We start from the raw sequence: 11,218 nt of genomic DNA, 5'->3' as shown, positions 1-11,218 counted from the left end.
GCTGCGGTCCTCCCCATGCTTGACTCTGCAGTTTGTCACGTGTGTCCTCTGTCAGTGGAGACTAAGACAAACCTCTGTCGCACGCACTCACACAGCCGAAAGGTGGAAGTGGCTCCCCGGCCACGTGGACACACGATCCCAGCCCCAGGCTCCCAGACAGGGCTGGGTAGCCCAGTGTTCTTGCCTGGGGTACCTAAGATGGGGCCGCTCCTCGCCGGCGCTGCCCCACCCCCCTTCATCTGGATGGACTAGGCGGGGTGCTGCCTTCTCATGGAACCTCCAGAGCAATGCAGCAGGAGCTTTTCTACTCACCAAGAGGCACCCGTTGAGTCACCACCCTCCTGGTCTACCACCTAAGGTGTTTCATTAGGTAAAATCAAGACAGCGACCGAGTCCCCGAACACCTTTTTCCAAAGTGAACAGTGGATGAGCCGCCTGTGTGATGGTGGCGCCAAGTCACTGCACAGACCAGCAACCAACCCGGGCTAGGAATCATCAGAATGAATCGAAAAGCACACAGAATGTTACAAACCCAGTAGTTTATTTCAAAGTATAAATTTCAGGCCTGTTGGACAAAATCCCACTACAGTTAACACTTATACAGACACCACTCTACCGTACATTTAAAAAAAGAAAATAACCACAAAACCTTCAAAACCTAATAAAAATAGGGCAACTTGCGATAGCCCACTTTATATTAGACATTAGGTCTTACATTGTCTTATTATTTACACTTTCAACTGCAAGAAAGAAAAATCAGGATGCAAGTTTCCCACAAAGGATTTATTTTTATATTTAATTTTTAAATGGCTGATAAAATACTAAAGCCAAGATTCCCCAAAAGGTTTCTGATTGCCCAGTTACCTTATTTACAAATAAAACCTTTAAAAAAGACAGCATTTAAATATAAATGATGCATACTTAACTGACTACAAAAAAAAAAAAGAAGGTATTTTAAGACAGAACATGTGTTTATATTGTCCTTTCTTTCCCCACTGCTGGCTGGCTCAAGGGGAGTAAGTTTCGAGAATTAGTTAAGTCTGACACACTAGTAAAATACCTCGTGAGAATTGAGAATTGCTTTTTTTTTTTTGTCCCAAAGTATAAAAGGGGCTTGGGCATTTGTGGAGGATTTGGGGACTGTTTGCTCAATTAAGTGGAAAGGACAGCAGAATCATACATTGGTTTTTAGATAGTTACATGTAATAATCTAATACTGGAACATGGTTCTCTGGAAATTAGAATAAAACAATCCAATGATTAGTCAATGATAAACAAATTCTAGCATACCGAAACAGCCCAGGAAGGAAGGTTGGGAAAACACTTGTAAGGTTTTTGCATTACTCTACTGTGCTAAGATCACAGTGTATCAAAGTGATAGATTCCACAGGCATATTTTGTTATTCTTGTACAGTACTGGAAAATTTGTGGAACAAGATAAATGCATATCATGCAAATAGTAACACTCACCTTGCTGCATAAATGATCATTTAAAGAACATAAGCCAAAAAAGCAAACAACGAAAACTAAATCAACACTTATTCAATACAATAAGAGAACCGTAGGGCGCGGCTGGCTCCAGGAGTTCTGCAGAAAGATGTACCTAAAATCGTAAATTCCTTGCTTTAGGTCATTAGAAAAAAAAAAAAATCAAACCTTTCATTTCTTGTCTGGCAATGGGGACAGGGAGAGTGGGGAACACCACTCTGAGGCAAACGGTATCCCAATATTCACTTTAAACATTATCACTCTTTGCGTCTCTCATAAAGGTCTACTATGTTAAACAGTACACAGCATTCTGCGTATTTTTAAAAAAGTGAGTCCAGAGAAACCGAGGGAAACAGTAACCTCAAAAAGTTAACAGTTAACATCAGATGTTATCTTTGCATGTAATTTATAAATTTACTGGCAAGAACATAATTTTTAGAAGAGGCTTACTCACGCTTAAAACAGGGTGAAATTACTCTGACAAAGTGCAAAGTAGAGAGTAACCAACATCATCGTTACCTTCAAATGCCACACAATATCCTGCATTTCAGGGTGAAATATCAGAAGTTTCCCAGATTTCCAAGAAGGCAATACAAATATTGTCAGGCTAAAAATGTAACACGCTTGCATTCCCCAATGCAAGCTTATTTTAATACTTTGTGAAAAGGTGCCTCAAATAAAAAAGGTACCGCGGAGTGTGAACTGCTATGAACAAGTCTACATCAGTCACTATTACTAGTTTGAGTCTCCATTCTTTCTTCCCAAAGAAACAGACTGAAAATAACCAAGTGCTCATCAACATGAAAACCTGCCCCCAAATAAAAGCCTAGAGTTCTAGCTTCACCTTCCAGTAAGCTCCACTAGAGATGCTGCCTCTTATGGCAGTTAATTCAAGGACGTCATCTTCTATTTTTTCCCCCCTCAAATAATCATACAACCTCTCTTTGTACCTTCCTTCCACCATCTGGAACACAGTCTTATTTTGCAGTAATAAACTTATTTGGAAATTTACAAGTTGAGAATTTTTCTTTTAACAGAAAACACAATTTAGGTTAAAATAATAAACTATATTCGCGCTATTGGGCTTTCTTCACCTGATTAAATAATGCTCTGAAGCTTTGAAAGAAAAAAAAAGACCAGTGAATATAAGTAAAAATGCTCATCAAGGGAATCCCTCAGGCTAGGTAAACAAATTGTTATCACATGATCGTAACGAAGAACAATCTCAACCGCGGGCGGGCTCTCTTCTCTGTCGCCAAGGATGAGAAACACACAGTGTACACTGACCGCTCACACAGGCCGTCCGGACAGTGCTCACACAGCTGGAGGAGCAGCAGCTGCTCCTTTTCGAAATTTTCATTGGCGTGACATTGGCAATTTCTTTCCCATCATTAGTCCTGGAATAAGTAACATCTACATGGCTGGCAAATTTGATGCCTAAATAGTTTAATTCTCTGGGGTCTCGTTTTCTGAGAGTGAAAAGAAGATTTGGTGGGAGCCTTGACATTTTGGCAATCCACAAGCTTTCTTTAGCATCAGTGAAACTTCACGCCTAAAGTAAGAGTACTCTGACCACTGAAAGTCTCTCCACAAAGTGTCTTGATCACTCAAACGCTTTGTATTTCAAGCCATCAAAGTTGCAAACAAAGCAGCATGAACAGAAGGGATAGCTTCCTCCTGCAATTCCAGGAGAAATTAAGTCCTAATTTATTTTGAGAAGGCAGGAAAAAGAATTCAAATATGGTTAAGGGAAGAAGATCTGAAAAGCTATTTCACAAACTCCATGAACACCTTTAAACATTCCCAACCACAGTCACCCAGCATGTAGTGATGGGATTATGCACACGTGCATATATATACACACCCCAGCTGCCCTGACCGAGTCTATTCACTCTCAAACAACCACCAGACACCTGTATCACTGGTACTCCAAGACCTCAGTTAAATTTGGAACAGAGATGCATACAAAGTTTTATCTAATTGCCATACAACATGACCCCAGAAAGCACATTCTACCCAAAGGGTAAATTCTACCTAGGGTAAATCAGAGAAAACTTGGCACCAGAGAAACAAAGTTAAAAGGTTAAACAGGAAGAATGAAATAAGAATAGAGGAAATGAAGCTTTCCCTTTGATAAGTTAGCTCACTATATTTTGTGAATTTTACTCCTTGCTTCCTTTGAAAAGAATGCTCTGGGTGACAAAGCAGAACTGCTTTCCTAACCTAACACAGTGTGCAATATAGATACTAAAATATGTGTGAAGGAAAGTTTTCTTACACAATATGGTCTTATCTTGGTCTACTTTACACACAGCTAATTTAAAATAGTGACCAAAAATAAAAGTATTTATATTGTTAGAATAAAATAGCAAGTCATGATTTTGGAATGAAATGTAGTGATGGATATATATACACATATATAAAAGCCTTGGTTTAAATCCCCTTGAGGGGAGTGTGCTCGATTTGGGGGAAGAGGAAGGACAGACAAAGGTGAAAGGCTGAAAGGGAAGAGTAAACAACAATGGGCAAATGGCCCTGCTTATATTTGTGGTTAATCTTTAAGGCACAAAATAAATGTAAAAGCCAGATTAGGAAAAGGAAGGGCTGTGAAAGATCTTTTTTTTTTTTAAACCTAACAACCCAGAAGAGACAAAAGAAAAGATGAAAAGATCCTTTCCTGTGTTCAAATTAACTATTTAAACTATGAGATAATTTTAACTTTATTTCTTTGGGTTTTGTTTAAATTCAGTTTAGATCACTCTGAACCTACAGACAGATTCCTTACTAACAGAATCAGGCCAGTTATATACCTCACTCAGACCCTTTGATCATCTACTTACTTCATACTGGAAGAGAGGTAAACTTGAGAATGAAAATGGAAGATTCCACTGCAATAGACATATAAATAGGGAAGAACACACACAAACACCCACACGTATTCCTTAACCTCAAAACTAAAGCAAGGTGCACATTTACATCTTAAAACCTTGAAGCTTGAATTGTCCAGGAAGAGATTCTTGCTTTATGGGCAGAGTTTATTTTACTTCTGATTATAAACAAATGTAGTGTATATATACATCTGTCCAAGAAATCTTGCACAATGTGGATTTACAATGAGCATCATGCACAAGATTAAAACAAGACCCCAAAATGGAACTTCGGAAAGAGGAAGGAAGGCTCCAGGGTTTAACTGCTCTGGGAAGAGGAGATCACGTCTGTTGACTGAGGATCACAGAAAGGTCCAAAACGTCCATAAATATCCTTGGCTCGTACGGCAAAGTAGTATTTGCTGCCAGATACAAACTGGGTGAGAGTGCATGCCATGGGCAAGGGGAGTGCCTTTACCTCCCCGATCTTTTTCCATTGCGAGGGCACAGTGGCACTGGGTTCCTCGTGGTAAGCATAGAGATGGTAGCTATCCACGGTGGCACAGCTGCGATCCACCTCTAGGACACTCCAGGACAGGACAATGCCATTCTGACTCTGGACGCGCGCTAACTTCAAGTGTGGCTTCTGAGGCAGAGACGTGCTGGCAGCTTCTGGGGGCAGGCGCTGTGGCTGCGGGGCTTCCGGTAAGGGTGCTGGGTGCACGGGGCGGGGCGGCTCCTAGCGAGACAAGAGCAGGGGTTGAGACTCACAATCTCCTCACCGTTATACAGAAACAAACATCTTACTGGGAAATACCAAATATCACAGCAAATCTGACAGGGTTGGCTGAGATTACTCCTCTACTTCCTAGATCTAAAACAGAAGTTTCCCTTGTGAAATAAAAGCCCTGGTTGCCAGAACATCATCTTGACAGAAACTAAAATGATCATCCACTTCTAACAAAATAACGTTCGACTCTATGCTCCAAATCCCCACTGGTATACTTTAACAATACTGCAAGTCTCACAGGAAATCTGAGCACCCCTTATACTTGCATTTGTCGAGTGTTTTCCCATGTCAAGACAACAGCATATTCTTCCTTCTCCTGTACTGACTACATGTGTGTGCACGTGAGTTGGCTCCCAGAAACTGAACAAACAAAAGAAGTGAACTACATTCCCAACCTTTCTTACAGCAGTTCATTAAATGCTAATTGTGTACTGAAATACGAACTAAATGTATAAAACGTGTACAGTGTATTGCTATTTGTCAGCCTACACAACAAAGGCGCCATTTAAAAGTGAGCCTAGGGGCGGGATGGGAGGTGTACTGTGTGGGTTTTTTTTTTGGTGGTGGTATATGGGCACTGGTGAAGGGATGGTTGTTTCAGCATTGTATAACTGAGACCTAAGCCCGAAAGCATTGTAATCTTCCACACGGTAATTTAATAAAATAAAATTTTAAAAAAATAATAAAAAAAATAAAATAAAAATAAATAAATCTGTAACTGTACCCTCATGGTGATTCATTAATTAAAAATTTAAAAAAATAAAAAATTAAAAAAAATAAAAATAAAAATAAAATAAAAGTGAGCCTAGGAACCAGCCCTTCTCCCCCGCCCCAAGGAGATGCAGAGATGCCGCCCACGAACGGCTCCTCTGGCTACTTATCAAGCTCCTTAACGGCCATGATCCCAGAGGCACACAAACTGATCTCGGAACCCAGCGGCTTTGGGCAGAAATCCCTCCAGACTTAATTACTAAAATATCAGAATTCCAAAATCGCGTGGCCGCAATCCATCATATGCTCTTCATAATCAGCAATAGAAAACAAATTATCTTATTATGTATATTCGGCAGGTCTGAATGTTGGGGGAAAAATTCCAAATAATAATGGTGGGTCTTTTGTCAAAATACTGAATATAAGTAATCAAAGTAGAGAGACAGAGTAAATCGGAAATCATCTGCCACACAGGCAGGGAAAGGGGTGGGATGGAGGGTATACTGGGGTCCTTGGTGGCGGAAAATGTGCACTGATGAAGGGATGGTGTTTGATCATTGTATGACTGAGACTTAAACCCGAAAGCTCTGTAACTCTTTTCACGGTGATTCAATAAATAAAAAAAAATTTTAACTAAGTTAAAAAAAAAAGTGAGCATAAAAGACAGCATTTGGAAATGCAGGGAACAGCTTTACCAATGGGTAAAGCATGAAAATAGCAAAGTTAGAAGATTCACAGGCAAAACAAATATTTACTTAGAAACAGGGTCTGTATGGAAGAAAAAATACTCAGAGGGATGAGTAAAAGCCAGATGATGAAAAAGCATAGACACTAAACACAGAAGTCAAATTCATCTGACCAGCACTGGTTATTGTGGGGATTAAGATTAAGTTTAGATGATAATTTTTAAAAGCATGAAAGCAAAATCTAGAAAATAGTCTTAAGAGTCATCTTTTTATTCACGTGAACTATCCCAGCTCAGTGACTTTAGATAGAAGTATTTAACTGAACTTCATTGGCAAAACTGCGCTTGACTGTGCATTTCATTAAATAATTCATCACACTAACTAGATACTTCAGTAACGGTTAATGAGAACACTTAGGGTCACACCAGCTGTGCTCAGAGCTTACTCCTGACTGCGCCCAAGGACCCTTTCTAGCAGTGCTCAGGAGACCCTATGCAGCACCTATAGATCAGCTGCATGCAAGGGCAGCGCCCTTAACCCTGCAATTCTCTGGCTAATAACTCTTCAATCTGCATGCCTCCTCAAACCTTAGTACCCATATTAAGCTGCACATATTAAGAACCTAAAAAGATTATCCTGAATAATCTCAGAAGATATACAGTTCAAATTCATAAATGTAATTGTAAAAAAGTTCAAATTCATAAATGTAATTGTAATTGTATTTTCTTTTTTTTTTTTTTTTTGCTTTTTGGGACACACCCAGCAATGCACAGGGGTTACTCCTGGCTCTGCACTCAGGAGTTACTCCTGGCGGTGCTCAGGGGACCATATGGGATGCTGGGATTCGAACCTGGGTCGGCCGCGTGCAAGGCAAACGCCTTACCCGCTGTGCTATCGCTCCAGCCCCGTAATTGTATTTTCTAGAAATTTAATGCCATAAAAAAGGTACAATCCAGAGTTTAAAAGTTAAAGTTAAGCTAGGAGGAAAGAAATATAAAATTTTAAAACACCCAAAGCTGGAGGCTGAAGAGACAGCATAGTGCTAGGTGCTTGCCTTGCACACAGCCACCTTGAGTTCAATTACCGGCACCTCAGATGGCTCCTGAAGCCCACGAGAGTGTTCCTGAGTGCAGAGCCATGAGTAAGCCCTGAGCATCGCCCAGTGTGGATTAAAAAAAGGGGGAAAAAAAAGGCATGTGAAACTAAGGTGGACTTAACATTGGCCCATGTTGCTGTTTTTCCCGCTCTCAAAATTGCTCTTTCCTGAAATGACTTAACCACTTAGTAGCACAAAATAAAATCTCACTGAGACCTAAGAGGAGACAGCTGAAGTCATGAACCGAGTGCAGGGAAGGCAGGAATTTAAGAAGCTGTAACAGCAACTTCAATGGCTTCTCCCTTCTGGTTACTGAAACTCTAACTTTTATCCCAAACAAGCTAAAACTTCGGAGTTATTGTTTAATCTCTGCAACTGCGGCAGAGATCTTTATCAACGTTGTATATAGATTCAGTAATATGGCATCAGGAGTTTGCTTCAAACAGTCCAGTGTAACAGGGGCTGCAAGTGGGCAGGCCCACAGAGGAAATAAAAAGGACTCTGTGCTGACAACTATGTAAAAGGGTTAAGTGGTGAAACAGTCTACTTTTATATGCCTGTGTGAAAATTTTCACCTAAAAACATTTTTAATTACACGAAAATAAAATCTGAGGAGCGGGAGATAGCTCAAAAGGCTGGAGTGCAGACCCTGCATGCTGGAGCCCGGGGATCGAGCCCTGACACCACACGGTGCCTTCCGCTCCCGAGGGCGACCCTCGAGCAGGGGCAGGGAGAAGGGCTCCTGAGCACCGTCATCCTGAGCTCTGCAAACAAAACAAAAATCTGAAAGGTCTCACCTCCGAGTCATGAAGCTACAAGACAACACACTTAAAACCCCCTTTTTTAAAAAAGCTCTGGTGGAGGCCGGAGCAATAGCACGGCAGGTAGGGCGCTGGCCTCGCGCAGGGCCAAGCAGGGTTCAATCCCTGGCACCCCAGATGGTCCCCCAAGCACTGCCAGGGGTGATCCCTGAGCTCAGAACTAGGAATGAGCCCTTCGCAGTTAGGCATGGCCCCTGAAACACAAAAGCTCTGGTGGGGGTGGGGGTGGGGGTGGGAGAGGGGCATGGGGCAGGGCCAGAGAGATGGTGCAGCAGGTAGGGCACCTTCCTGCCTGCTCCAGGGGTCCCTCACTGTCTCTGTGCGCTGCCGGGAGTGGTCCCTGGAGGAAGTCTTAAGGACCACTTAGTGTGGCCAAAAAAACCATCAGGGAAGTACTAGGATGGATAATCAGATTATAATTATAGAACTTTAATGTAAAGTCAAAGACTTTTGAGATATATTTTTGAAGTAATTTAGAATGAAATATTTTTTCCTTAGCTGCAAGCAATAGTAACGGAGCACTTGCCCTCTACCCTAACAGGGCCAGATCAAAGTGCTCTAAAAACCACTCTGCAGGGCTGAGTTCTAAAGTGATTCTGTCCCTGACAGATTTTGGGAAATGACACTGAGTAACATCGCTGCGACATATTACCCTTTTTCTATCAAAGGAAAAGTAATCCTCATAAGGTCTTAAGAATTATATTAGGCAATATGTGCAAAACACGCAAGAGTGCCTTATCTGTAATTTATCTTGCAGAGAGCACTTTAAATCCTAGAACACTCCAATGCATTTTAAATAGAGTAGCCATCTGAAATTTTTTCATAATAATGGGACAATAAAAAGTTAGGCATAGGCTCATAAGCTGGAAAGATGGGTTTGACCTTAGGCCATGGTTATGACTGTGCCCTATCTATAATAAAAAAGAGAGCAAGGCTACCTGAAGGATTCCAGTATGAGGACCGAGTATGTGAAGCGTGCCTGGCACAAAGGAAGTGCTCAGTGGCTGCTGAGCATTATTATGAATGCTTAAAAAAAAAAAGTGGTTATCAGCCTCTTCCTCATCTGCTCTCCCTCACAAAGCTTGCACATCCATTTACATGTTACGCACATGTTACGCACATCCATTTACATGTTACTTGGTACGCACGAACCAAGTACTTAAAGTCACGTCACAGGATGCGATGAATTGTTTCAGAGGCTAAATCAGAGACAAATCCTTGTTTTTTACTGACTCTTAACAAATGAGTCCCAGTAATAATGAATTATTTTTTAAAAAAGTGATGGCAATAAAGCATAGACAATAAGGTTTTGAGGGAAACAAAGTGCACACAAAACACTTCTAAAATACTATTCTTGGGGCTGGGGTGATAGCACAGCAGGGAGGGCGTTTGCCTTGCATGCTGCAGACCCAGGTTCGAGTCCCAGCATCCCATATGGTCCCCCCCGAGCACCGCCAGGGGTAATTCCTGAGTGCATGAGCCAGGAGTAACCCCTGTGCATCGCCAGGTGTGACCCAAAAACCAAAACAAAAATTATAAATAAATAATTAAAAATAAAATACTATTTTTTTTATTCCTTTGAGGGCCTCTGAAGCAGTGCTCAGGGGCCCGAGGCAACTACCAGCAAAACTAAGTCCATTTTAAACAGAGTAGCCATCTGAAGGCCAGGCCGAAGGGGCAGTGCTCAGGGCCACGGGACCACCGTGCCTGGGGCCTCCATGGCCACACTTGGGGAAATCAAGTTGTGCCAGGGCCCAAACTGGGTTCAGACACATGCTACATACACTCTAACATGTATGCCACCTCTGTGGTCCCACTCTTCTATCCTTCCACTTCACCTGTCTCACCTGTGAGCTCTCCTACACAGTCTACAGGGCCACAAGCAAAAGTCAATGATACTGGCCCAAGTGAATAAACAGCTCAGAGGGGAGAGCAGGAGAGCCTGGGTTCGACCCCCAGCACCAGACAGTCCCATGAGCAATGGGTCAGGAAGAGTCAGGCCCGGAAACCCAGCACCACTGGGTATTTCTCCAAAACAAAACACACCCCCAAACTCAGCAATCTTCAATGATCATCATCCCAAGAACGTTAGTTCATATCACTGTCACTGTCATCCCGTTGCTCATCGATTTGCTTGAGCAGGCACTAGTAACGTCTCCATTGTGAGACTTGCTGTTACTGTTTTTGGCATATCGAATATGCCACAGGGAGCTTGCCAGGCTCTGCCGTGCGGGCAAGATACTCTCATAGCTTGCCGGGCTCTCCGGGGTGGAAGAATCCTATTTTTCAGTTAGTTCGTAATAATATAAAATTTATTTCCATAAAATAATTCTGTTGTTAAAAACAGAAGAACTGCTGTTTCCTTTTGATAAAAGAAGCTTAAAGACAAAAGTCTGAAACAGAGTCATTTTGCCAGTGTGCGCCTGAGAACTCCCTGAGCTTACAGTATGCACTTGGGGTGGCCGGTGATGCACGGTGAGCTGAGGTCCTGCTGAGCCCAGGGTCAGGCCATTGTTGACAACGTACGTAGTTGCTTGAGGCACTCGAACTGTGACACCTGTGCAACAAGAAACAAAGTCAGAATTCGATTCTAAACCTGGCCAAGACTGACTCAACATTTGAAGGCAGTAAAGCAAGGTCTTTAAAATACGAAAGGAAAACGATTTGTGCCCTACAAGAGCAAAAACAACCAAAGCATCATCTGCACATGATAAAGCAATAAATGTTATATGAAATTAACAACCAGAAAAGCACTTTCA

At 41.9% G+C, this 11,218-nt stretch overlaps 1 protein-coding gene across 3 annotated transcripts in view; it reads right to left on the bottom strand.

Annotated features, from left to right (window-relative positions):
* Positions 1-524: 524 nt before the first annotated feature.
* ATF7IP (activating transcription factor 7 interacting protein) overlaps positions 525-11,218 on the bottom strand; it is a 95,628-nt gene continuing 84,934 nt past the window's right edge. For all 3 annotated transcript variants that reach the window (XM_012933401.2, XM_004611303.2, XM_055118062.1), the window contains exons 14-15: positions 10,904-11,016; positions 525-5,094 (exon numbers count right to left, since the gene is read on the bottom strand). In XM_012933401.2, the coding sequence (XP_012788855.2) occupies positions 4,675-5,094; positions 10,904-11,016 (533 nt within the window). In that variant the 3' untranslated portion in view covers positions 525-4,674. The remainder of the gene's footprint in view (positions 5,095-10,903; positions 11,017-11,218) is intronic.

Source organism: Sorex araneus, chromosome 10 (assembly GCF_027595985.1).
Source record: "Sorex araneus isolate mSorAra2 chromosome 10, mSorAra2.pri, whole genome shotgun sequence".
Lineage (NCBI taxonomy): Eukaryota > Metazoa > Chordata > Mammalia > Eulipotyphla > Soricidae > Sorex > Sorex araneus.
The sequence above is the reverse complement of the archived record's forward strand: the minus strand, read 5'-3'. Positions and strand labels throughout refer to the sequence as shown.